The 27623-nt window shown below is 50.1% G+C and overlaps 1 protein-coding gene across 1 annotated transcript; it reads right to left on the reverse strand.

The window, feature by feature from the left end:
- LOC127203393 (uncharacterized) lies at nucleotides 1-27623 on the reverse strand. The gene is made up of 10 exons (XM_051162157.1): nucleotides 27562-27623; nucleotides 27445-27505; nucleotides 16953-17037; nucleotides 8777-8887; nucleotides 8094-8179; nucleotides 7594-7618; nucleotides 5781-5849; nucleotides 2289-2342; nucleotides 511-591; nucleotides 1-38 (listed from the first exon to the last, which is right to left on the reverse strand). Exons 1-10 carry the CDS (start codon nucleotides 27621-27623, stop codon nucleotides 1-3), a joined length of 672 nt encoding a protein of 223 aa, XP_051018114.1.

The following is a 27623-nucleotide window of genomic DNA, read 5'->3' on the forward strand; positions in this document are numbered from 1 at the left end:
TCACCGCTCCACCTCCACACAGATGTCGCCACAGGACCCTGAAACATAGTAAGCAGGAGTCTGGGGATGGATGTGCCTTGCACAGTGGGAGGGCCAGGCTGGAGCCCACACGCCAGGGCCGGGGGGGGGGGGAGACCAGGAGTCATGGCCTGCCTTCCCCATGACCCTTCCCGCTCTGTGGTCCATACTGAGACCCTCAAGGTAAACAAGGCCATCTGCCTGGACCATGGTTCTCTGTTTGTGCCTGACTGTCATGTCACACCGCCTTGTCTATCCTTAAGACTTTCTGAAACCAGAGATGCTCAGTGGCAGAGCGTCCTACCTACATCACCACCAGACAAAGAAGAGGAGACTGAGTCTGGCCCGAGAAAGGAGGTGAAGAGCAGAGGACTTTACAAGCATACAGAGGAGAATCATGAAACGTGGGCAAGGGGTGGGGGGGGGGGGAGGTGGAGAAGAGCTGCAGAGAGCCAGTGAGAAAATAAGAGACAAATGAGATGAGATACAAACCAACGGCTTCTGTCTTCCCGTCCTTGGCGTGAGAGAAGCATGCTTCTGCATGCACTAGAGCAATGGCGGAGATGACATGGCCTTGGGGGAAGGAAGATTACAGACTGAGGATCTGGGTCTCTGCTGTCCCTGGCATCAAATGCACCACCTCAGACATTGGCTCCTCACCCTTCTGTTCCTGTCTGAGAGTCTTTGTTCCCTAACCCGGGCCCCGAGGACAGGCTCTGGGGCTCTTTTTCCAGCCCATAATGCCACGGGGCAGTGCCTGAGTTCTGTTCCTCCCAGAGCCGCCATAGTCTCTATGACTTTTTTCTTTTTTGCATGGCGGTGGCCTCCCTCTTTGTGTGCCACCCCATACTACCTGTCTCCTTCTCTGGCATTGCTGCCAGTCTCCTCCTGCTCAGCCTCGCTCCCATAGTCCTCCTGTATGTGGGGACTGGAGGAGAGACCATGGGTACCTTGTCGCCTCCCTAATTGCTCAGATAACTACGGCCTTTACACACAAGCATACCTGTCAAGGAGTTGTGCTTGTCGTGTGCAAGAGAGTGACAAGCAACACACACGTTGATAAATATTCTGGGCCTCTGATGACCTGAGGGGCTTGGGAGACACTGGGACTTTGCAACAATCCCACTGCCGACAAGATAAACCCAAGTTAGCTGGGCGTGGTGGTGCACGCTTTTGATCCCAGCACTCAGGAGGCAGAGGCAGGCGGATCTCTGTGAGTTCAAGGCCAGCCTGGTCTACAAAGTGAGTCCAGGACAGCCAAGGCTACACAAGGAAACCCTGTCTTAAAACAAAACAAAACAAAACAAAACAAAACAAAACAAAACCCAAGTTGACAGGTTGAATGAAAGAGCCAGATCCCCCAAGTTGCTCATCTTACAGGAAACAGATGAGTGGTAACCTAAAGAAAAGGGCCCGGGCACTTTTTACACTGTGCTGGGAAGGTAACTGGCAGATCTGAGGACCAGTAAAGAGCTCAGAAGATGGAGATACTGCCCGCTCGGAGCCGTAGAACAGGATGCGACAAGGATCTTCCAGGCAGAGGTTCTACCCAGAGCCTGTGGATTCCCAGAGATGGGCGGGTGGGGAGGGGGGATGTGGGGGGTGGGTGTGGGGGTGTGGGGGTGTGGGGGTGTGGGCCAAGGGCAGGTTGAGAGTCTGTGTGTGCTGCCCCTTTCCACATACACTGTTACTACTACTGCCTTGTCAGGGAAGCTCGAGGGGCCATTGGACATAAGAGTCCCCGAGGGGAAATGTCTTCAGATCCCCTTCCAGTCTCCCAATATGGACAGTGGAGTTAGAAGCGAGGTGAGACATGTGATGGAAGACAAACTCACCACTCTTCTCCAGGACCCAGGGCCTCCCAGTGGCCTCTTTTTGACTCATTCCTTCTGGGAGTGTCCATAAAAGCAGGTGTACAGAGGAGGGAGGATGGACTTTTCACCCGCTACCCATGCCACCCCTGAGGCGGAGACCTGTGTCACTAGCTTCCTTAAGCCGCGCTCCTAAGGCCAAACATCTTATACAGTCTCCAACAGTCGGCCCACAGTCAGAGCCAACTGTGGCGGTGTCTGGCCCAGGACCACGAGTAGCAGCCCTTGTGGACAGGATTGGTCTCAACTGGAAAAGCGGAACAGATGCTCCAACAGGCCACACTGCTTCTTGCGTCATAAAATAAGAAACAAGGGCAGGCACCTCTGCTGTGCAGCCCTGTTCCTTCCCTGTTTATAACACTCTCCTCCCAAACAGTGCTGCCCCAAGAGCTGTTGTACCTGCCACGTCTTCTTCATCGCTGCTCCAGTCCCACTGCCTGTGGGTGTTCCAACCTTTAGAAACAAACACCAGCAAGACAGTCAGTGGATAGCTCTCCCCATCGCTTCCGTGTTTCTTGTGGTCGTGGGGTGGCTACGGTCTGGAGGCATGGCACGCCCTCTGATGCAGAGTACGGTGATAGTCACGGCAGGTCAACCCTTTGAGAAGTAGCCTCGGGTGGGGGTGTCATTAGATTGTTGGTAGAAGGTGCTCGCCGCCAAGCCTGGTGCCCTGAGTTTGATCTCAGGAATGCGAGGAGAAAGCTGACTCCCACAAGCTGACCTCTGACCTCTGCCACAGCACATGCTTATCCACACACTGTGGCTTTGTGCACATCCTGCCAACTGGATGGCTAACTCCCTTGTGCCTCACTCTTTAGAGCCTCTTCCACTATGCATAAGTGTTGTGATGAGCCAAGGTGATGTTCACAAAAGCCAGGAGATGCTGTTGCCTTACTACTGATGGCTAGAATTGTGAGCTGCATTTCCCTCTTTATCAAGGTCAAACGCTTTGTGATAGCTCTAGGAGACTGGCTGATAGCGGATCATGGCCCACTTGCCTGAGTTCTCAGACATGTCCTGGCTTCTGTGGACTCTGCGGCCACCAGTACGAGCCTGCAAGGTCTTGCAAGCCTTCAAGTGGGAGAGAGAGAACCCGGGGGGTCAAATGTCAGTTCTCTCCACCCAAGGCGGCTCCTACTTCCAAACATACCAAGCTTCCGTTCTTCCTTTCGTCTCTTCCCACATCCCAACTGTGTGTGTTTGTGTGTCCATCTATGTGTGTGTTTGTTCATTTGCTGTAGTAGCCAGGATGAAGGAACAGAACATAGGCCCATGATATGATGGTCTTGTTCTCCCATGCTCTCTCTGAACACGTGTCCGCTGGACACATGAGCTATAGCTGAGGGCTGGAATTCTCAATGCTTAAATACGGATACTGCGTTCATTCAGTGGCTATGGGGTTGGATGGCAAAGAGAGAGCAGAGATAAGGGGTCTGACCCCCCAGTTCCCTTCATGATCTCTTGTGATTTCCTGCCTTGTCTCATCGTACATTGCTCACTGGGCACATACGAAAGGACTAGGCATTCTGTCAAGTCCTCTGGATGCTAAACCAATGAATTTAATTGCCAGCAAGGCCCAGGGCACCCTGTTCAAAAGCAGGGAGCACTGGGACCAGAAAGGGCAAGGTGCTCACCTCGGGAGCCACCCTCACCCCTGAGGCCGATGTAGTGGGCATTTGGCCCTTGTAAGGCACAATAAGATGAACGAGCTGAGGGCCGGGCTCGCCACTTTCCACGTGAGCAGCGTTCCAGCGTGGGGCGTGTGGTGGCTGTGTAGGGTTGAGCTCGGTGAGGAGAAATGACAACACGGCTCCTGCTGCCAGAGTGAGTAGTTGGGACCAGAGTGCCTGTCACTATGAGAAGGGAGGCCACCAACAGCACCTGGGGGTGGTGATGTAAAGGTCTTCCAGAGTTTTGAGATTCCTGTTCTGAGGGCTGTACGGGGAGCGATCGGAATGCCTGGAGCATGGACTCGTGCCCCATCAGTGCACTAAGCTGCTTATCGCCTGGAGTTATGCCCTTATGCTCCCACCCTCCCAGAAATGGCAATGCCATTCAGCGATACAGTCTGTGCCCCCTGGAGGCTCCACTCAGTTTTAATGTGCCAGCCAGACGATATTCCACCGGGAGCGTTTACACAGAGAGCAGTTGGGAGGCGACTGCCTATGGCAAGGGAAGCAAAGAAGTCGCCTCTTTTCTGACCATAGGGAGCTCGGGGCGTGGCCTGTAGCAGTGCCAGGGGTCTCATTGCTAAGGCAGGGCCGTGCCCAGCTCTGTGTGCTTGTCATGCAGTTGTAGAAAAAATGGATTCTGAGTATGGTGACAGTGAAATACTATATGAGTGAGCTACGTGTGACAGACCTTGGCCCGTTATGTGCTACGATCTTATTTGGAGGCCAGTGACATACCAGCTTCATTAATGAGAGACATCAGCACCGACTCTTTGACCACAGTTGTGAAGCATACCTTGACCATTTAGAACCAAGGGAGCACTGTCTGCATGAATGGCATATGATTTTGTTGTCTTTCCTTGAGGTCTGGGTGACCTTCAGAGATCCACATGCATACAAAATTCAGGATGACACCTCAGACTCTATGAGCCCCTTGGGACTGCCCGTTGGTGGGGTACTGCTTGTGACTGTGGCATCTGACACCCTGAGTCGGCCTTGCCCATTTTTATAAGATACAATCACAACCTAAGGGGATTGTATCTTGTTTTGGGATGGTGACACTGAAAAGTGGGTATATGAACCTCGCTAAGCAACCAGATGTCAGGCTGGGCGTGGTGGCGCCCGCCTTTAATCCCAGCGCTCGGGAAGCAGAGACAGGCAGATTGATGTGAGTTCAAGGCCAGCCTGGTATACAAATCCAGTCCAGGATAGCCAAGGATACACAGAAAAACCCTGTCTCGAAAAAACAAAACAAAACAAAACAACAACAAAAACAACAACAAAGCAACCAGGTATGTGTGAAGCCACACAGAGGCACCCTTGTGGCTCTAACACGTGGATTCACTCATGGACACACGATGCCCCATGTGCCCAGCCCTACACCACCGGAAAGGAGTGCCATCGCTTTCAGGGGGTACAGAGGTCGGCCATGGTCCTTGTCTGGTCTTTAGTCATAGTGGGAAGCGAAATGGAGTTGGCTGTCCACACCAAGCCAGCAGGGCACTCTCACCCTTCTCTGATGAAGATTGTCCCTAACCAGGTCAGTGGCTCTGCAGTCCCCACCGTTTTGCATTCCTCTTGCATGGACCCATAATAATAGAAAAAAAGAGTGATCACGGAGGTGACCGTGCTGCGACCTGTGAACAGGGTTCTGCTCACACTGGGACATTAGACGTAGAGACGTGGATGAGTGGCCGGTTCAAGGGAATCCAAAGGCTTGGAGCAAATCTACGCTTGTCATGAAGCAGGAGAGATGGCTCAGTGGTTAAGAGCACAGCTGCTCTCCCAGAGCACCCTGGTGCAATACCCAGCAGCCACGTCATGCACCCTAACTGTCTGTAGTGCGAGGTCCAAGGGATGCACGACTCTGTGGGCACTGCATGCATCTATGAATAGTCACACAGACATACGTGCAGGGCAAACAGCAGTGCACATAAGAACAAAGTTATAAAAAGAAACAGGAGACGTTCGTGAACGACGTCGTCTATGTCAAGTGTGCTGCTGCTGGCTAATGCAAAACTGTCTTCTATTGAGGAGAGAAATATATCGGCACTAAGCTGCTATGGAATGTTTGTGACCTTTGTCACCCCCTTAAAAAATCACCAACACATGTCTATGCTGTGCAGCACGTCAGTGTCCTCACGGTCCCATCACGGGACCGTTGGAAACAACAACTACTAGAAAGCAACTTCTATGTTCTATGCAGATGCAGTCGACCTACTAGGGCATTTGATGGATTCTTCTGATCTTCTGTGAGGATGGAAGGGGTCCCTCGGGGTCTCCAGGATGCCTGGGGAGACACTGTCAGTGCCTTGGCTGTCAGTGCCTGTGGGCTATGCAGTAGCATCAGTTGACAGACATGGGGCAAAGATAGGAGGCAAAGGACGGGTGTAGCGTGGGGTGGGCATGGAGGGAGTGGAGGGGGCTTGGAGGCAGGGAATTTGACTCTCTGGGTGGAGGCATCCTATCGTACACTGGGCCTGGGGAAATAGTCCTGTGCTTTCTCTGTTCAGTAAGATGCTGAGCTCAGCATCACTATCTTCTTGGTAACTCCTAAGATCTTTTCTTCCCCAGATCCGCATATGCTCCTATGCATATACTCTTCCTAAAGGATTTGTTCACTAGGCAAAAGTGATACCTTTGCCAGGCGTGGTGGCACACACCTTTAATAATAGACCAACCCGGTCTACAAAGTGATACCCTGTCTCAAACAAACAAACAAACCAGAAGAGTGACCTTTGTTAGGAGACTGGATTAAATTCTAGAGAAATACTCTAGTCGTTATTAGTTTTCGAGAGCATTTATGACGTCAATGGATTGCTGTCACTTCCAAATAGCCCCCTCAAAGGTGTGGCAATTTCCCCCTTTTGCCTTCTGTTTGTACAGAAGGTGTGATAGTATCGTTGGAGATACTGGCTGACCTGCTCACAGGGGACTCCTGCCGCGGGACAATTCGGCTAGAGCTTAGCTTCTAGCTGAGGTATAATCATGGGTAAGCAGCAAGGGAGCTGGGCCCCAGAATGAGAACCAGTTGAAACTTCTTGTCACATGGTCTTTTGCATATGCTTGCTAGGGGAATAGAGGGTATGTCTGTAAGGCTGTAGATGCTCATCTCACTAAACACAGTCGAATGACCCTGTGATGCTTATCTGCAATGAACAAGGGGTGAGGAAGGGCTCCTACAGCCCTGACACATGTTGGCTTACACCGTGGTACCCGGCACCTCACCTGCCCATGCAGGAAGGGGGCTACAATTTCATTCAAATATGCATTTATTTACTTATTTGGTTTTTCAAGATGGTTTCTCCGTGTAGCCTTGCCTGTCCTGGACTTACTTTGTAGACCAGGCTGGCCTTGAACTCACAAAGATGCGCCTGCCTCTGCCTCCCGAGTGCTGGGATTAAAGGCGTGTGCCACCACTGCCCATGTGCGCTTTTCAATGCACCATTTCAGCCTTGGGTTGTGTGAACACTGTGGCTGCTTTCCAATGACCGGCAGTGTTGGAAACTCCATAGGGTGAATTTCACCAGGTGTTTGCTGAAGCTGAAACGCCCTGGCATGGTGACTCTGGATTCTCTGACCAAGACTAGGATATGGGTCTGTGGCTCAGAGCATCAACACTGGGCCTCATGGCTAGCTCCTCACTGCCTCTGATCTAACAGAACCCTGAGTCTGGACCAGTCAGGCCCGTGATGTCTGCATACACGAAACTGATCCTGACATTGAATTGTTCTTGGCTTGAAGAAATAAAACTACATGTGAAGTGTGTTCTTTGTCCTCCCCCCCCCTTGGATTGTGGGAGTTTATTCCACTTGGACTCACCCACGGCTACCTTCCCACCCTCATATCCACAAACCCACACCAAAATAATGGAGCTGCTTCCGGCCGTTGCAGATGGCCTGATTTTTTCACTGCATCATCAGCTCTGTTCACTACAGCCCATTTCTCTTTTCCAACTGGGAGCTAGAACCAGGCGGATTTCTCGACAAAACAGGCTTAGAGCTGCCCTCAGCACACGGGGTTGGGACACTTACTATTTTCCTTGTCTGAGGGCTCCACCTGTGGTCACAAAAAGGAAAATGACGTGAGGATCAGATCGCGCCCGCTCCCACTTGCTCAGGTCTCTTGGTCACTGTGGTGGCGTTAGAAAGCCGTGTGGAAGACAGGGCTCTACACAGTGTCCCTAAAGTGAGGTTAGAGAGCACTTGGAGAAGACCCAGGAGCTAGCTTCTGGTTGGTGGCTGATACTGACACTTAGGATTTGTTTGTTTGTTTGTTTGTTGAGACAGGGTTTCTCAGTGCAGCCTTGGCTGTCCTAGACTTGCTTTGTAGACCAGGCTGGCCTCGAACTCACAAAGACCCACCTGCCTCTGCCTCCTGAATGTGGAACCAGGCATTGGTTGGCAATAGACTTAACTTGACATTTCTCCGTGAAGGAAATTCGGTGTATAGAGTTTAATGTCTGAACTTGATTCCCAAAGAAATAAATCAGTAAAACAACATGTCTACCGCAGGCAAAGAAGGACAAACTTACATTCCTGATAGACTCGTCCTCTTCCTCGTCCTCTTCCTCTTCCGAGAAGACACAGGGGACCACCTCCATTATGACCCTATTGGAAACTAACAGGAAGCAAGGTGCTGTCAGCCCATTAGCCTCGCTGATGAAAGGCTCGAGCACGCTAGTGGTGTGGACACAGAGCTGGAAGTGGGGAAGGTGGCCAGTTGACACACACACTCTCACTTATGACTGGGACACGCTCCTTAGTGGGCGAAAGAAGGAAAAGGGGACAGGCCAGAAGAGCTGCAGTGTGACACCACCAAGTGCACTGCTGAAGAGGACAGCTTCACTCATCCTTAAACGATCCTGACTGACCCAGCAAGAACAAAAAGGATGATACAGTTGAACTGAACATTATGCTGAAAACCCCATGTTAAAACTCAGCAGTGATGAGCTGGGCAGTGGTGGCGCACGCCTTTAATCTCAGCACTTAGGAGGCAGAGGCAGGCGGATCTCTGTGAGTTCAAGGCCAGCCTGGTCTACAGAGTGAGTCCAGAACAGCCAAGGCTACACAGAGAGAAAAACACAAAAATGGAAGAAAGAAAGAAAGAAAGAAAGAAACGCATGACCGAACAAAGTCACAGTTTTCGCTGAACGCAGGGCGCCAACTACATAGAGTCATTATTGACGAATGGACTCAGGACTGAACTTTCACAGACCGTCCTTGGGATATGTGGGCTCCACCCTGCTGGGTGGCCACAAGCGGATCCTTGTTCCGTGGACAAAATGTCTCTTCCTCTGAGGAACATCTTCATTTGGAATGCAGCAACCTAGGGAACAGAAGAGGTCAGAGACAGCCGATGACATCTTAGATGGGTTAAGTCTTAATAGCTACTTAAGAGTGAAGCTCTGTCTTGACCGGCATAGATTAACTGCATTTTTGAGGCCCAGTCTGTTTTGAAATATGTTTATCATTCAGCGATAGCATTTTCAACGCTACTTACACATTACCACTTGTGGTGAAGGTAAAGTGGGGGGAATTTAGGATAACGTGAGATAGAACTGGAGGAGGAGGAGGACATCATGTTGAGTGAAATAAATCAGGAGCAGAGCAAAAATGCTCTCTCTCACATGGTATAGGAAGCAATGTGCCAAGAGCCACTAGGCATGGGGGCTGTCTAGGAGTTGACCCGGTATTTGCAAGGTCTTGTACTATGATGCACCCCCAAACTGCTTCCAGCCTCTGACATACTGTCAGGAGCTGTTGATTTGGGGAAGTTCAGTAGGCATGAGAGATCTCTGGAGGTGATCTGGTATTTGCAACGTCTGTATCGTGATGTACCCCAGAATTGCTTCCAACCTCTGACTACCCTGTCAATTGTGCTTTGTTGCATCTCTCTAAAATCTGACATTAGAGCCAGGCATGGTGAAGCATGCCTTTAATCCCAGCACCCAGGGAGGCAGAGGCAGGTGGATCACTGTGAGTCTAAGGCCAGCTTGGTCTACAAAGCGAGTCCAGGACAGCCAAGATTACATAGAGAAACCCTGTCTCAAAAAACCAAAAAGTAAATACATCTGGCATTGGTGTGAGCTGTTACTTTCTGGGCACTAACCAGCTCTGATTGAGCAAACTTCCTACAGGATTTTGTTGAAGATGTACTTTTTGTTATTCAGATGAATTAATCCCTGATCATGGAATTCCTGATTTGACTCAGATAGTTTTAAAAGTTAAAGTTAGTTTATGGCTGCAATAAATACCTTTGTGGACATCGAGATGTCTCACTAAGGATAGCCTAGTAGCAGATTTGTGGCTTCAGATAAGCCCCTACTGCAGATGGCACCACGAATCCTGGTTATTTCACCATAAATGTAGGAAAGTTTGTTTAAACTTCACATGAACCTAAGAGGAATGAAGCTACTTGAATTTACTCTGTTTCTTAGAATGAAAGACAGATAAAATTATTGTCCTGAGCTCATTATGAACTAAGAGCTGGGTAATGTATAGTCAGGTCCATCCTAATTGATAAGTCATATACTCTTGTAAGTTTCAGGCCCTATTAACCTCAGACCCTGTCAACCTTCATCATTCTGAACTCACCATGAACTTATGTAATGGATACATAGATAAGGAATGCTTAACTTTAAAACATGTAACCGGTTGTATTTTAGAATTCATCTGCTTTTGTGATTAATTGTACTCTTTTGACTATGAGGTAATTCCCTTTTCTCAGAAATATAAGTACGGTCATCAACAATAAACAGCGTTGAGATTGGGAAACCTGACTTCAGTTAAAGTCGAGAAGCCTAATTTCATCCCCCTTTTCTCTTGAATGTAAGTGTGGGAGTGGTTTATTTTCTCTCTATTTCTTATTTCCCTGTAGAGTCACTAATAAGTTAGCAGACTCAGGGCCAGCAGCCCTCTACAGCTAGTAAGGCTAAGTTTACACTGGTTTACTGGAGATCTCCACGAGGACGCCTATCTACAGATCAGACAGCCCCTCCTTTTATGACTCCCCCGTGCAGTTTCTAGCCAGAAGCCACTTTTACAGCCTCAGCCATAGGAAACGTGGGGACACTTTAAGCTCTCCTCCTCAGCCACAGTACAGCCAGTCCCTAGAGAAGAAACCCTGGGCTCCCTTTCCTCTTTTTCTTTCAACTCTGATCAGTTGCCTGAGCCATCAGCTGTGGCCACCCAAGAGGTGAAGTGAATTGGAAGGGCATCCACATCCAGCCCCAGAGACCCCACCCTGGACCTCTCCAGAGCACCAGCCAGGCATTAACAGCTATGGATCTCCCAGAAGGCAAGAGCAGACCTGCAGTTGGCAGAGGCTGAGAAGACTGTGTGGCAAGTGGACTTTAGGAATATGTTGATTAAAAAATTTAAGCCAGGTGTGGTGGTACATGTCTTTAATCCCAGCACTTGAGAAGCAGAGGTGGGCAGATCGCTGTGAGTTCGAGGACACCCTGGTCTACAAAGTGAGTCCAGGACAGCCAAAGCTATACAGAGAAACCTTGTCTTGAAAATCAAAAAACAAAACAAAACAAAATGTGTGTGTGTGTGTGTGTGTGTGTGTGCGCGCGCGCACGCACAGAAGAGGTTCCATGTGTACATGGAACTGGCGTTAGAGGTTGTGATAGCTTAAATAAAATGACCCCCATAGGCCCATAGAGGGTGGCACTATTAGGAGGTGTGGCTTTTTTGGAGGAAGTATGTCACTGGGGGTCGGGGTGGGCTTTGGGGACTTAGAAACTCCAGCCAGGCCATGTGGCTCACTGTCTCTTCTTGCTGCCTGCAGGTCCGTATGTAGAACTCTTCGCTACTCTCCAGCACCATGTCTGCCTGTGTGCTGCCGTGCACTCACTGTGATGATAATGAACTAATAAACCTCTGAACTGTAAGACAGCTCCAGTGGAGTGTTTTCCTTTATAAGAGTTGCCATGGTCATGGTGTCTCTTCACAATAATAAAACCCTAAGACAGAAGTGGATGTGAGTTTCCTGATGTGTTGCTGATAGCCAACAGATGGTGTTCCTAACTGTGGAGCCATCTCCCCAGCCCAAGTTCTGGGTTTGGGTTTTATTGTACAGTCTGTGAACGTCCTTAACAAAAAGCACCTATTGGGAAGTAAAGACCTTTGGCATTCAGACATTATTGCTGAGAGTTGGATCTTAGTTTCTGCCATTTTGTTGAGTTTGTGGTGTTTCTTTCACCTCTTGTGATTTACTGTCCCAGTGTTGTTTCCTGCGGGCCCTTGGGTGTATTTCTCCTTCTTCCCAGCCTCTCTAGTGTCGTCTGTAGAGCTGGCTTGGTGATCATAAATTCCTATATCCTGTTTTGTTGTTTCATCTTTTTTTTTTTTTTTTTTTAATCACAGGGAGGTTTTTTCCCTTATTCAATTTCAATAGATAATTGTGCTGGGTATAATAGTTTGGGTTGGCAGTTTTGGTCTCTAAGAACTTGACTACATTTCTCCAGTCACTCAGGCTTTAAAAATCTCTATTGTTCAATCAATTGTTATCATTTTGTATTGTTATTGTTAATATGCCTGCCTTTATAAATAACTTGACCTTTTCCTCCCCAACTTCCAATAGCCTTTCTTTGGTGTGTGTGTGTATGTGTGTGTGTGTGTGTGTGTGTGTGTGTGTGTGTGTGTGTGAGTGTGTGTGTGTGTTTGGCTTGGTTTGGTATTTTGAGACAAGGTTGCTCTGTGTAACAGCCCTGGCTGTCTTAGATATCATCTGTAGACCAGGCTGGCCTTGAACTCACAGAGGTCCACCTGCCTCTGCCTCCCTAGTGCTGGGATTAAAGGCGTGCGCCATTGTTCTGTGTTTTAACTATAATATATCACGGGGACGTTGGGATTTTGTTTTGTTTTGTTTTCGGTCTTGTCTACGTGGTGTTCTGCACCTTGTGCCTGAAGTGGCAGGGGCTCAGTGGAGGAAGTTGGTCTGAACCCTTCTGGCTCCTTCTCTGAGCATCTGGATACGGCTTGGCAGAGAATGAGCAGCAGCTGCACCTCCCTCTTACAGCCTCTCACTCCTCCCAGGTCCCACAAGGCCAGGAGGAGAATGGCCCTGTCTTAGCCACAGCCTGTGACCCCACACAGGACACTATCTGGACGCTAGCCAAGCCCTCTCTGCCTCTATCATTAAATAACTACCTCACTGAACTCAGGACACTATCTTGTCACCAGTGTCTCAGCAACTCCTAAACAGCATGAAGCCAGTCTCCACAGAAACCTCACTTGGTTTCTTTCTCACTCTAGAATCTGAGAGCTAGAATCTAATGTTGGATCTGAGCACACCCCTCGATAGTTGTGTGTGTGTGTGTGCGCACCTGTATACCATCATACCTTCCGTTCTTTTTTGCAGCTGGGTCTCTCTTGTTCATTGCTGCATACTATGAACCAGCTGGCCCTTGTGCTCCCTGTAGGGACGGGCACAATGGGGCTGCGCACACTGGCGCCATGTTGTTTATAGCTTCTACCTGGGTTCTGGGGGTCTGAACTCAGGTTGTCAGCTTTGTGACAAACTCTACCCACTGAGCCGTGTCCCCAGTCCTCTGTTTGGATGGGACCAGGTGTACTGAGAGGAGTTTCACTTGCCATTCTCCCTTCACGGAGTGTTTGTCGCTAGGTTTAGTGTCAAGATTCTCCCTTGTGGCCACGCTGTCCTGTGACCGCTCCCTAGAAGACTGTACAAAACTGAAAGCAGGAAACGTGCTAACTCTACTCCTCAAGCATTTAAGTCAACCAGCCTGAGAGCAGACCTGCAAGTATATATCAAGTTATATGAGAAACAAACTTTAAAAGTGGTGGAAAATTTGGGGTGGGATGGTGACACACTGGTACAGCACGTGAAACTGAGCTGGCCCCTCTGAGCTGAGTGAACGCACCTCGGCAGGAGCACTTGAGGTTCCCCATCTCAGAGGAGTCTAGGCAGCGACCTAAAACCCGTCCCTACTGCTCTCAGAGATGAACCGTTCGGTCCACTGAGACAGTTGGAATGGAAGGTCAGACGTGCGGCTGCCTGTTGCCATGGTGAACATTCAACGTGGAACGCTCCGGGCACCTGCCGTTTTATGGGATGCTGGCTGTGTAGAGAAGTGTGTTTCACATGTCTGAGTATGTCGTGTAAGAGGCCATGTTTTGTTTCAAAAGCTGGACCCCGGATCCATTTATTATTATTATTAATTGTTTTTCTGAGTATTGAGAATAAAAAGGAGTCCAGGTCCTCAGTTGGAATACCAACCACTGTTCCTGAATATGCACAGACAACTGATGTATTTGCGCGAACAGGGTCGCTTTTCCATGCTGACACTTAGGGGACTTATGGGAACCCCTTCCATGTGTTTCCTCCCTGACAAACGCACAGCAGGCCCGGCAGAACTGTTTACAGAAGCGAGCAGATACTCCACTCTCCCATCCAGTCTTGGCAGCGATGGAGTGTGGATTCATCTGCCCTTGCAGCATCCTAAGGAGACAGAATGTGGACCAGTGCTCTGAGGAACAGACACCTGAAGACCACAGTTTCTGCCTCTTACATGTTCTCACCACTAGGGGCGCTGAGGAGGCCGCTAGGTGCGTGTACCCAGTGGCTCGGCAGCCACAGGGGATGGAGGACGGCCATGAATGTACGCCACCCAAAATTTGTAAACGTATTGAAAATATGAATTTGTGTATGTGTGTGATTTAAAAAAAAAAAAAAGCCTTTATTGCCTGGCCCTTGGCCATGCATTCTGCAGGTGACAACATCATGTCACTGTGCCAAAAGGTTGGACCTGCCTAGGGCTTTAAGAGACACTCACTGAGTGCCTAAGGCCCAAATGAGATGAGTGCCTATGCGAAAGCCATTGGAGTGCGAGAGAGGAAGGATAGACGCTGATGTCAAGAAAATTAAAAAGGCATTTGAGGAAAAGACCTATGCTGACCGTACTTCTGGTAATAACACCAGGGGCTGGCTTCTAGTACCCCAAAGGAAAGAGCTCTGTAGCTTCATTTAACAAGCATCTTCATCAGTAACTCAAGCCCAGGCTTTTAGACTCGTGCACCTCCTGTGGTGGCTCGCTCCTCTGGCTGAGGCAGGAGGACCGCCTGTGGTGCTTTGATTGAGACCGGCTTCCATGGGCTCATATAGTTGAACTCTGGGTTCCCAGTCGGTGAACTGTGTGGGAAGGATTAGGGGGTGTGGCCTTGGTGGAGGTCTGCCACTGCGAGTGGGTTTGGGGTTTCATAAGCTTTCCATTCTCTTTTTCTCTCTCCCTCCTTCCCTCCCTCTCCCTCCCTCTGTCTCCCTCCCTCCCTCCTCTCTCTCCTCCTTGCCTCTCTCTCCCTCCCTCTTTCTCTCCTTCCCTCCCTCCATCCTCCTTCCTCCCTCTCCTTCCCTCCCTCTCCCTCCCGTCTGTCTCCTTCCTTCCTCTCTCTCCTCCCTGCCTCTCCCTGCCTCCCTCCCTCTTCCCTCTCCCTCCCTCCCTCTGTCTGTCTCCCTCCCTCCTTCCCTCATCCCTCCCTTTTGCTCTCTCTCTCCCTCCCTCCCTCCCTCTGTCTGTCTCCCTCCCTCCTTTCTCTCCTCCCTGCCTCTCCCTCCTTCCCTCCCTCCCTCCCTTTCTCTCTCTCCCTCCCTCTCTCCCTCCTCCCTCTCCCTCCCTCCCTCTCCATCCCTCCCTCTGTCTCCCTCCCTCCTCTCTCTCCTCCCTGCCTCTCTCTCCCTCCCTCCTTCCCTCCCCCTCCCTCTCCCTCCCTCCCCTTCCCTTCCTCTGTCTGTCTCCTTCCCTCTTCTCTCTCCTCCCTGCCTTTCCCTCTCTCCCTCTTTCTCTCTCTCCCTCCCTCCATCCTCCCTCTCCCTCCCTCTCCCTCCCTCCTTCCCTCTGTCTCCCTCCCTCCTCTCTCTCCTTCCTGCCTCTCTCTCCCTCCCTCCCGCTTTCTCTCTCTCCTTCCCTCCTTCCCTCCCTTCCTCCCTCCTTCCTCTCCCTCCCTTTTTCTGTCTCCTTCCTTCCCTCCTTCTCCCTCCTTCCCTCCTTCCCTCCCCCTCCCTCTCTCTCCTTCCCTCCTTCCCTCCTTCTCTCTCCCTCCCTTCCTCTCCCTCCCTCTCTTTCCCTTCTTCTCTCTCCCTTCCTCTCACTCTCTCCTTCCCTTCCTCCCTCCCTTCCTCCCTCCCTCCCTCTCTCTCTCCCCCCTCTGCCCATGCTTGGAGATCAGATATGAGTGCTCATCTACTATGCTGTGCTCCCTCCCATGATGTCATAGACTCTATTGCCACCCCGGAACTGCGAGGCCCAAATCAAATGCTTTCTTTTATAAATTGTCTTAGTCTGAGCAGATCCCCCTGGGTCCAGATCCGCCCATCATGATGTTCTTCTTGTAGGTTTCTAGGACCCTCTGGATTCTTCTATTTCCCCATTCTAGGACAATACACGCAGTAAACATTGAACCCCTACTCAGATCTAGCCAATGGACAGGACATTCTTCACAGTTGTGTGGAGAATGAGGACTGACTCTGACATGAACTCTGGTGCCCCATATTTGACCACTTCCCCTTGGTGGGGAGGCCTGGTGACACTCAGAGGAATAGGCAGGCTACTAGGATGAGACCTGACAGGCTGTGACCATATGGTGGGGGAGGAGGTCTTCTTCTGTCACAGACCCAGGGGAAGGGAATAGGGTGAAAGCAGGAGGGAGGAACAGGAGGATACAAGTAAGGGGACAACAATTGAGATGTAACTCAAATAAATAAAAAATGATTAAAAAATAAATTGTCTTAGTAATGGTGTCTTATCATAGAAATAGAAAAGTCACTAAGACACCGCTGGCCTGTGACACAGAGTCACTTCCAGGCCAGTCAAGGCTGCATAGGGACCCTGTCCTAAAAAGAAAAGAGTGTTTTCTTAAATCTGCGGTGCATATAGATCCATGTTATCTGGAATGTTCAAGCTCTGTATCTTCAATACATTCAACAACTCCACTCTAAAAGTTGGGTTTTTCTTTTGTTTTGTTTTGGTTCTTGGTGGGAGTCAGGGATTGCTCTTTAGTCAATGTTGGCTTTGAACTCATGGCCATCCTCCTGTCTCAGCCTCCTGAATACTGGATTGCTAATGTGCAATACCACACCTGGCTTTTCTATTCACTCTCTCTCTGACAAATGTGGCTTGAAGTGTGTGTGTGTGTGTGTGTGTGTGTGTGTGTGTGTGTGTGTGTGTGTGTAAGTATATAGGGGACCATGTGGGAGGAGAAACGAGATGAGGTAGAGTTGGCGAGATAGCTGGGAATTACGGGCTGAATATGGTCTAAGTACATAGGCTGCTTCTTTTAAAAATGGTATAAAAAACCCAGTGATATAGACCAGTCAAAAATTTACAAATTGAAAGCACATAGAAGAATATAGAGGAAAACTTACATACCAATGTCTGTTCCCTCTTTCCCAATCCTTAGAATCCACGAAACATACTTCTGAACATACCAGGACAGTGACCGTGACGGAGTGGCCTTGGGAAAAGAGGACAGGATTCAAGTCCAGGGAGCACGTGGGCCCCTGCGGTTCCCGGTGGTTCAGAGCCCATGTCTTCCTCGTGTCTTTGTACATTCCTCAGATCCTCTGTCACCTTGCTTGTGCACTGGGGACGGAGGCTAGAACCCAGGGCACTTTTCCAGCCCAGCCCCTGCCACTGTAGTCATCAGGGCGCTGCCTGTGTCTTCCAAGACTCCTGCATGGCACCCACCTTGCTTGCTTTGTCCTTCCCCAGACTGCTTGTCCTTGGTTCCTATCCTGGTGTTTTTTAACCAGCAAAGCAGGAAAATATTTACTAATGAAATGTTCAATGCCTCAATAGACCTACTGCTCATAATTTTACGTCTGTAAAATAATGGCAGAAACAAACAAACAAAAAAAATTCCTTGGGTCTGCCTCTGCCTCTGGAAACTATTCCCATGGGATCCTACCCTAAGGAGTAGTTTTTTTTTTTTTTTTTTTAAACCTGCAGACCCTCCATCTCTCCACGCCCACAGCTTTGGTTGCACTGTCCGTGAGCACGCCAATCTTGAGAGAGATAATTGAGAGATATAAACATCGGAAAGAGCCTCAGTGGACTGAGTCTTGTCCATCCCTTCCACTCCTGTTGAGGTAACGGTGGGTGCTGTGGTTTAGATATGCTTTGACCAGCCAGGTTCAGGTGCTGGGTGTGAGGACCACACTGTGTGGCAGTGATGAGAGCTTTCAGAGGCACAGCCTAGGGGAAGGTAGTTAGCTTACTGGGGACACTATGATTCATTTAATGTAGTTTGCTCAGACCTTGGTTAGCATCCCTAAGAGGAGCAAACCAGGTCTCTCGTTGCTTTGTTCCCCCCCCCCCCCCCGTTGCTATAAAACCTCCCCTTATGAATTCCCACATGTATGCTATAATGACCCAGGAGTTGTCACGAGATCTAAGCACATGCTCGCAGTGTGCCCTGGAATCCACAAATGGTGATCTAAATTTTCCTTTAGTTTATAAAGTCCCCACAGCATGTTATAGGATTATAGGAGATTATAGGAGGTCACTGCTTTACCCTGTCCCTGGACTCTCTGAAGACTAGGGGAGCCTTCCACAAAACAGAGGCATCCACTGTGAGCCTTCAGGTGGGGGAGAGGGCAGCTGAAACATCCACTTCTTGGTTTGCTCCTTCCCTGGCCCAGGATAGCTTCACATCTGTCAGGCTGGAATCCCACCTGTGAAGCGCAAATGTCATATGTGGGTTTGATGAGGAGACCCGGGCCAGTCTCAGGGCAGTGGCCATGAGAACATGAGACCGTTCCCTCTGCACCATGAACGGCCTGTCCACAGGGACCATGAAACGTGGGTGGTGGACTGAGCTTCCGAATGGCTAGTTTTACTTAAACCAATAAAATATAGATAGCATTTTTTTTTTTTTTTTTTTTTTTTTTTTTGGTAGCAGCCATGTGGCATTACAAAGACCAAGAGAGTCAAGCAATGAGAAACGTTTCCCTGCCATTTCCTGGTGTTCCACCGCAGGGCTGTCCCCCTGCCGATCTGCTCCCATACTTTCAGGTCCTTCCCGGGTACACACGCAAAGCTAGCTTTTCTGTGAGGTCCTAGGGACACTAGTTCAGGGCATTCACATCAAGGCCCAGCTGTGCTCTTCTGATGGGCAAAGTGTGTGGAAGCAATAAAGGCGCCAGTGACAGGACGAAGACAGAGTACTGACTTCAGAAGCCACGCTCATCCCTTGAGCCTGTTCAGTGTCCAGATGAATGAGGCACCACAGGCTGAGGGGTGGGATTTTCCAGAAAGAGTGATACATTATCTCAGGTAGACACTGTGTGTTTCTGAAGACAACAGCGCCAGCATCAGGACCAGGTGGCAGGCGTCTGGAAGCAGATGAGCAGAGGAAAGGGTTCCTGTTCTATAAAGGATGCTTGGACCTCCATCTCAGGGCCAGCCTTAGTGCTCATTCTCCGGCCTCCGACTCCTACGGTAATCTGGTATCATCTCTGGCTGTAGCAAGGCCTGATTCCAGAGGAACTCCGCTTTCAGCCCAGAATTCGTGCTGGAGATGGGCCATGGGAAAGGAACTTTGAGGCGCTTTTAAAAAGACCTGTGGGGGCTGGAGAGATGGCTCAGAGGTTAAGAGCACTGTTGCTCTGCCAGAGGTCCTGAGTTCAATTCCCAGCAACCACATGGTGGCTCACGACCATCTATAATGAGATCTGGTGCCCTCTTCTGGCCTGCAGGTGTATGTGCAGGCAGAACACTGTATACATAATAATAAATAAATCTTAAAAAAAAAAAAAAGAAAGAAAGAAAAAAGACCTGTGAACAAGGACACTGTTGAGTGCAGGATCCTGGCCGGTCAAGTGCTGTGAGCAGTCAAGAGGGCACAGAGGGATGGTGTTCTTGGTTAGACGAAGCTTCCATTTATCCAGGGACTGTGATTATGAAACATATCCTTACAAAACCCTGCGAGCATCTCCTGATTTGGATGGGATTCCAGCACAACCGCGGGGACAGCTAGGAAGACCCAGAGGGACCGTTGGCACGCCGACAGGGTTGTGCACAGGCTGAACAGGAACTAGAAGGTGTGAATCAGCAAGATTCCTCCAACCCTCAGACTGTATCCTGAACCAACCCCATGAGCTGTGTCCCCTCTCCTTAATGTGACTAGTGTGATCACACTACAGTGATGCAGGGAGTCTGCAGAACCCACAGGCGATTCTCCTACCACACAAAGGCTTAGGGTCCAACCCTCGGTGTCAAGTGATTCCACGGCTGAGTGATGAGTGTCGGTGTGCCGCAGAATGGCGGCTAGCTGTGCCGTCTCCACGTGGGACGCTGTTTTATTGAGGGCACACACAGGTCTGTGGCTCACAGAGGCCTCCCAACCCTCATGCCCACAAACCTACACTGCCAGAATGACATAGCTGCTTCCGGGGATGGCAGCAGCTGGTCTACAATTGTCACAGGAACATAGACTCCATTACAGAACTCCCATTCACTTTATGCAAAGGAAACCAGAAGCAAGATGGATACTTTTAGACATAACTGTGAAAAAGAAAATTCAACCTTTTTTTCCCTTTTGTTCTTTTGAGACAAGGTTTCTCTGTATAACTGCTGTGGCTGTTCTGGGACTCAATTTGTAGTCCAGGCTGGCCTTCGACTCACAGTGCCTGCCTCTGCCTCCAAGCTCCCCCCCCCCCCCGCCTCAACACATGCCCGCTTCCCTCCTGAGTGGCGTGCACCACTGTGCCCAGCAGTTCAACTTTCTTTTTCTTTCTTTCTTTCTTTCTTTCTTTCTTTCTTTCTTTCTTTCTTCTGGTTTTTCAAGACAGGGTTTCTCTGTCTCAACCTTTCTTAATGCTAACTTTTTTTTTCTCAGTATGTGAATTAGTTGGGAATATGTATAGTTTTCTTGTCTGTGGAGTCAGCCACCAATTACAGAAATAAAGACACTAAGAGGCAAGTCTTGTTTGCACAGCTCTGTTAGTCACCGCAGTGACTCTAGGGTTGGCTGGAAATGGTGGTGAAGGCGGTGACCTCCAAGTGAAGCCCGGAGTGTTTAGGGAAGTGCAGGGTGCACTGTATGGAAGCATTCCCAAGTCCGTTTTCAAAATTCCTCCCGAAGCCAGAAAAGGTATACTGGGGAAGATGCTTGCTATGCTAAGATGGCAACAGATGATATCTAACGTGAGGACGATCGGGCATCAAATTGGCAATATGTTTGCACCTTACACTTCTCCACAGAGGCAGTTCTGCAACTCCTGTGCCTTATAAATGGTGTTGGGGGTGGTCTGCTGCTATACGTTCAAATGCTAAATTGCTGGCCTTCAAGATCTGGTTGCAGCCCAGCCCATTCTCACGTACACAAGTGGTGTTGGACAAAGCTTGTTCCTCAGTATTTTCTGACTGGTTAAATAAAGTTGCTGACAGCCTATAGCTGGGCGGAAGAGAGGTAGGTGGAGCTTCGATTCCTGGGATTGGGTCTCAGAGGGACCATGAGGCAGGGAGGAGGAGAGAGAAGCAGGAGAGGAAGCCAGGAGAAAGGAGTCGCCATGGGGCAGCATGGTCCATGAGGGCTGGCCTGACGGAACAGAAGCAGCCCAGGCAGGAACAGTTAAGACAAGTACCATGGGGTGTGTAGCCGGGAAATAGCAAAATAGCTTTGGGGGTTGATACCTGCCCTGTTACAGTGCCTTCAAGCTTTTATTATGTGAAAGGTCTCTGTCTGGATTGTTTGTGGCCTAGCTGGGGTAGAGAAGGCCGCCAGAGTCTAATATCCCGTCCACAACAATGTTTTCAGGCTTGAAGCTGATTGACAGAAGCCAAGGACAATTTTACCTTCATAGTAGGCAGGTCCTCCTCCTCACAGGGAATCATCTCTGTCCAGACCTTCGGGGAGTCAGGGAGGAAACAGCATGTCAGTACATTGTCTGGAGCCTCCTTGGTGTGGGCACAAGGCACTCAGGTGGACAGAGCTGACCTGTTGATGCACAGAGCCTCGGTTGCTGCTTACACGCGCTCCCTGGTGCCTAAAGGAACTACAAAGAGCAGAGTCACTCACAAATGAAAATACAGACACAAACGTGGAGGGAACTCTGCAACAAACCCGTTAGATGGATCCACGGCTTTAGGAGCCTTCAATGCCCACCGGTCAGTTGACAGCCACCGCTGTCCCTCCCGGCTCTGTCTCTACACTGCCAGTTCTTCAGAGACTCTCGGGCGTGGAACCTGGGCTACAGATGATGGCCTCTCCCCGATTCACGCCCGTGATGTCACTGGGGAAGATCCTCTGTAAGGTGTGCTGTCTGACCCCACAGCCCTTTGGCAGCCGTAAAATGGGCTCTGAGCTAAGAGCAGCGGCGTGCTGCCTGCGTCATCTCACTGCCTGCTCCACTGAGGCCCGTGGGACCCGGAGAGCAGGTGGGTTCCAAGGGAGGGAATGGAGCTAATCCAGTGTGCCTTGCATGGAGTCAGGTTTTAAGTCATAATTCTCTTATAACCAGAAGTAACTCACAGCTGTAAACGCCCAAGTGTGTCCTTAGCACTCTCAGTTGCAAGGTCACTCGGCTACCTAATTTCAGGGCGTTTCTCATCATCCCAGCACGAAACCCTGTTCTCAGAATCAGTTTTCTCTCTCTCTCCACCTTCTATGTCCTAGCTCTAAGGATATTTCTGTTGTTCTGGACGTCTCATGCCAGCAGATCTACACCACACTGTGCCAGTCTGTCGGGTGTAGTGCCTGACCTTGATGAGGCGCACTGAGGGTTCATCTGTGCTGTGGCATGCGTCAACAGTGTGTCTTCTTTATGGTTGCATTGCTTTGTTTCCCCACATATCAGCTGGTGACACATCTTGGCTATTATGGATAGTGGCGTGTGAACTCTCATGGGTGTGTGAAAGTTTGACTTTTATTTCTCCTGGGTGTATGAATTGCCAGGTCACATGGTAGTTCTTTAGCAGTTTCTGAATGGGCAGAGCTATTTCTTCCTAGGCATTTCCAACAATGCACCAGGGATTTTGTGTGTGTGTGTGTGTGTGTGTGTGTGTGTGTTTGAGACTGGGTTTCTCTGTGTAGCCTTGGCTGTCCTGGACTCAGAGCAATCTGCCTGCCTTTGCTTCCTGAGTGCTGGGATTAAAGGCATGCACCACCACACCCAGCTGATTTTGTCCCTTTTTTTCACTGTCAACATAACTTTTTACCTCCTGTCCATAGCTGGGCCTTCAGTGACCCTCTACACATGATAAAGGACTCATGTCAGCTCTCTGCTTCTCTTGACCTCATCCGGTTCAATGTAATGTGAGTTTTATAGTGTGGTTGGCTTGTTCATGACTGTTTAAAGTTTTAATTAAGGTCCGAGAGCCTTGGGCTCTCCCTGTTTCACGTGTTCTTGGGGTCTCTTCCTAGATTCTATTTACGGCCATGCCCCCATGCCTGATAGCTTACTTATTATGTGTCTTGACCATGACTTACACCTGATGCTTATTCTGTGTCTACTGACTATGACTCAGACTTGGTCGGCTGACTGACGTATAAGCTCTGGCTCTTCTGCCCACTCACATCTGCTTTTAGGAAAGCCATAGACTGAACTGTGTCTTCCAGTGTTCATGCTGAATGTTCAGTATTAGTGACTGTGCCCTTTATTTGGAAATTGTATCCCATTAATTGAGATGAGCTTGCCCTGCACCAGTGTGGACCAAAACTGTCATCAGACCATCACTCTGATGACAACAAAAAAAGTTGTGGACATAGAGACACATAGGCAACAGGGACTTGTGGGTGACAGGCAGGGGTAGAGCGGTCCATCTGGAAGACAAGGTCAGCTAGGGATTCAACAGAAGCTGTGAGGAGGAAAGACACTTGCCTGACACCTTGACATAGAAGTTTCTGTTCCTCAGAACTGTCCACGAAAAGCTTTCTGCTAATCTAAGCCACACAATGGTTTGTTCTAGCAACCTTATCAAAAGCTCCTCTGCCAACAGCGACAATTTGGGTTGACTTTTTTTTGACCCTGTTATGGCTTATACCTCTTACTTTCTATTTCATGAATGCGGAGAATGGAGAAGGCCCCTAGTGAGCGCAGTCCTGAGTGAATGTGTGTGTTGACATGAGGTGGCCATGTCAAAGACCCCAGAGCCTCAGAACCAATGAGGCATGTGTTGACACCTTTCCCTGGGGTGAGATTCAGGGGGCTTAGCAAAGCCATCCTGGGGGGGACCAAGTGCAAGGATGGACAGTGTGAAAAAGCTGCCCACTATAGCTTTCTCCACTCTGGGTGTTTGTAGTCTGAAGACTGTCCCCCTACAGACACAGCACCTATCCAGATTAACTACACCTGTCTCTTTGTCCAGCTGTCTCTTGTTCGTTTATAAGCATCCCCCTGCCTCCTCGCCAGCCGTGAGCCACAACGCCACAACTTCAACTCTACGTTGCAAACACCTAAGCTTTCAGGGCACTGCAGTTTCTCCATCCTAGAACCCAGACCATGCAGTTCCTTACATCGTCTGTGTGCATCTGTCTCGACTTCCTTCCTTCCTTGCCAGTGACAGGTCCGTCCCTGGCGCTGTGCATGGAAATGGGGCAAGAACATACTTTCCATTTGGATTTTAGGGACAGTTAACTAATGCTTTGAATGTGTTCTCAATAGCTGATATAACTTCTGTCTAGTAAGGCTTATTTTCAGACTTCTTCAGGGATTGCATCTCTCTCTCTCTCTCTCTCTCTCTCTCTCTCTCTCTCTCTCTCTCTCTGTGTGTGTGTGTGTGTGTGTGTGTGTGTGTGTGTGTGTGTGTGTTCTGGACTGTGTTAAAGGCTCCAAGAGTATCTGTAGGTTTTATAATTCTCTAGGGACTGGACAGAGCTTGTACTCGGACCAATGGATGATTTGCTAGAGTAGAGACACACGAAGAGAGGGAAGGTACCTCGGTAGAGCCTAGAGGACGAGCACAGACCATCAGGCACTTCCCCAAACCAGTCACCTTGGAATTTGTGATTTTGTGTATAAAAATATATTACGCAGAAGTGTGCGGGTGGGGGGGCGGGGGCGGGGGTCTCAGTTATCAGGATATTGGGAGGGAACAGTGGGCTTGAGGGACTAGGAATTTGGTACCCTCTTCATCAGATATGCTTAAATTCTAATGTGCTGGAGGTGGGGGTGGGGGGTGGGGGCAGCAAGTCATGTGATCACTGTGAATGACCAGTGGTGTGTTTGGTGCCCAACTGGCTCGGAACTCTGGACATTCCGACCAACTGCCCACGTGGACAGTTACACAAATAATTAGATCTGCCTGAACTGGCCAAACCTGGAGGAGCCTTATGATGAAGGAGCTGAGAGGAGCTGCTGGGCTGGGGCTGGACGGCTCGGGGACCGTCTGCGGGCTCTCAGGGTCAGGCTGACACAGACGAGGCTGAGAACTGGCAGCAGCTGTGCCACTCAGGGCGCACACCGTCCTGCTCACATCCTGCCTCACCGGGACTCGGCTGTCACTGTGCCAAAGGCGCTCACTGCTGAGAGGGGCCCAGTAAACCTTGAGCTGGGTTACACATAGGATTCTCTGGGTGGCTGCATCCTGGCCTGTCCCCGATTCCCATGACAAGGATGCAGAACCTCTCGTGGGCACTGCGGCAGCTTTCTGGGTTATCCTGTTTGAATGTCTTAGCATCTTTGTATCTTGTGCCACTGAGCCAAGAGCTTAGACAGCACAATCAAGATAACTGTGCTGGTGTCCAGGGAAGCATCAGCGCCCCTCCCCAGCCAGGTGTCCTTTTCTTCTTGTGTCCCTCAGCTGCCTCGGGGGCCAGCTGAACCAGAGCCAGAGTGGGAAGAGGCACCTACCATGTGGTGCAAATTAAACCACTCAAGGGGCAGAGAAAAGGCAACACAACGGCCTGCTGGCCTGTGCTCAGGTCTCAGTCAGAAGCCACGGGGCATGGGCGAGGGACCACCCGTTCCCTTCTCAGATGGCTCCTGGCTTATTTACTGGAATGCCCCTCTGCTCATCTATTCTTCTTAGAGTATAAAGCTTAATAGATTGAGTGCACATGAACCCTGAGGAAAAATGACTGGTGCTTCCTGGCTACGCCTGAGCAGCCACTACTACAGGTCTGGGGAGAGCCAGATGTGTGAGGTTGTTGCCTCTAGCCAGAAAACTCCGGTGGCCATTTGCTAGGTTCAGGGTTCACGTGGCCATGGTATTGTGAAGATCCCCAGGAGGAGCTGCTGTCATCCCTGTGGCCCCTGCATCAGCCCTGAGGGACATTATGTATTGGACAGTCCATGAGGTGACTTGCCCAGAGTCACACAGATCTCAAGGACCAGGTAGAAGGAATGTGCTTGGCTCCCCGGGTCATAGAACATCAGCCAGAGTCCACAGTGATGCTGTGGATACCCTCACTCTTTTTCCCAGATTTCCTCACCCCACAGAGGCTGTGAAGGGGGAGTAGGTCTCTCCCCAAAGGAGCGCTTGGCCAAAAGAATGGCTTGGAACAGATCCAGACTCCTGCCTTTGCATTGCAGTCCTGCACCAAAAGTTAGGGCTTTTTCCCCCTCAAAAGGACAAAACTTAAAGGAGAGAAGAGTCTACTCCAGCCCCCCCTAAGAATTTTCCTCATCAGCTGCAAGGGTGAGCCACCTGAGGGACCATTGGTGTCCTTGGCTCTTCTGTGACTCAAAACTCAAGCCTTCTAAAAGTTGTCCCATGGCTCCACCACAGTGACTTTGCCTGGCTTCGCTGGGCAGCCTTTCGTGCACTGTTAATGTTGGTTACTGGGGACAAAGTAGTTCCGTGTCTGGTGGTTTCCTGGCAGTGAAGGAAGCTGTCATGAATCTGTGTGGTCTCTACTGACCTGACAGACACTTCATGTGAGAAGCCTGGCAAGACCTGGCAGCGTCTGCACCTGCTCTGAAGATGCTCCTTCCTGCTGTCTCCTGAGCACCTGAACTCCCTCGGGAACGCTCCTCCTGCCTCCGCCCTGCACAGCCAGGGGCAGAGCACCAGCTCCTCTGTGAAGGTCCCTCCACAGCCATTGGCACTGCACTCTAGGTGTCTTCTGAACCATACAGGCCCTGCCATTGACACATCCCTCTGCCATCAAATGTCGCCTACCTACTATTGGTTGGCGGTGTCCCTCTAGAGCAGTCCTGGCAGCACCCCAAAGCAGGGGTTGTGTCTTCACCCAACCCATGGGCGTCTCAGTCTGACATCCCCTATCTCTCTTTTCCGAAGGTCTCGGAGTCTAAACCGCTCTTAGTAGTGTCAGGTTCCGACAAGTCTATCCCGCTATGTTAGGGCTGGAATTCAGCTTTCCTGCGGTGTTGGTTGCTGAGGTGGCCCCAACAATGTCCTGTCCTGGGAAGAAAAAGTGGGCGGGCTTCCCTTCAGATCTACACTCAGGAACAATGTTGAGAAGCTAGCCCGTTTTCTATGTGGAAACTGAAAATGTAACTTTTTGGGTAGACCCCAGAGGAGTGGCTCCCTGGGCCTGAGGTTCGCCTCCCAGAAATTTACACTCGATATAGAACAGACACAGGAGGGACGTTAAATACAGAAGAATCAAACGCAATATTAATACCCCAAATTGTCCACTGAACATGGCCAATCTAACTAGCCGGAACCTTATTTTACAGAGAGGAGAGGCCACGCAGCTGGATGGCTGTGAGTGCCAGGGATGCGGGCCATGGACGGCTCAGGTGTCCTGATCTCATTATAGGAGTTTGCAGCAGGACCGATGGTGTGGTGTGCCAGGGGAGATGCAGTGACCAGGGAGGTGGAGGCTGGCCAGGAGACTCTGCAGTTCCAGAAGGCTCCTCAGATATCCCGCTCGCTACTCACAGCCAGCAGCCGCCCGAGTCCTAGTGTCCTCAGCTAAGGAGGTTATGTGTGGGAAGCATGCGGCTCTCCTCACATCAGTGAGGTCGCCTGGGCTTCCCACTAGGTAGGCTTCAGGGGTAGTGCTGGCAGCGACCCTGAAGCAGAGGAAAGGGCGTTCTTAAGGACCCTGAAAAAGCTGAGTCTTAAGTACCTGAGTCTCTGGGGAGTAGGAGGCCTGGCGATCCTGGGGGGAGCCATGCAGTGTGCCTTCAT

The sequence above is a fragment of the Acomys russatus genome, chromosome 19, assembly GCF_903995435.1.
Source record: "Acomys russatus chromosome 19, mAcoRus1.1, whole genome shotgun sequence".
Classification (NCBI taxonomy): Eukaryota; Metazoa; Chordata; class Mammalia; order Rodentia; family Muridae; genus Acomys; species Acomys russatus.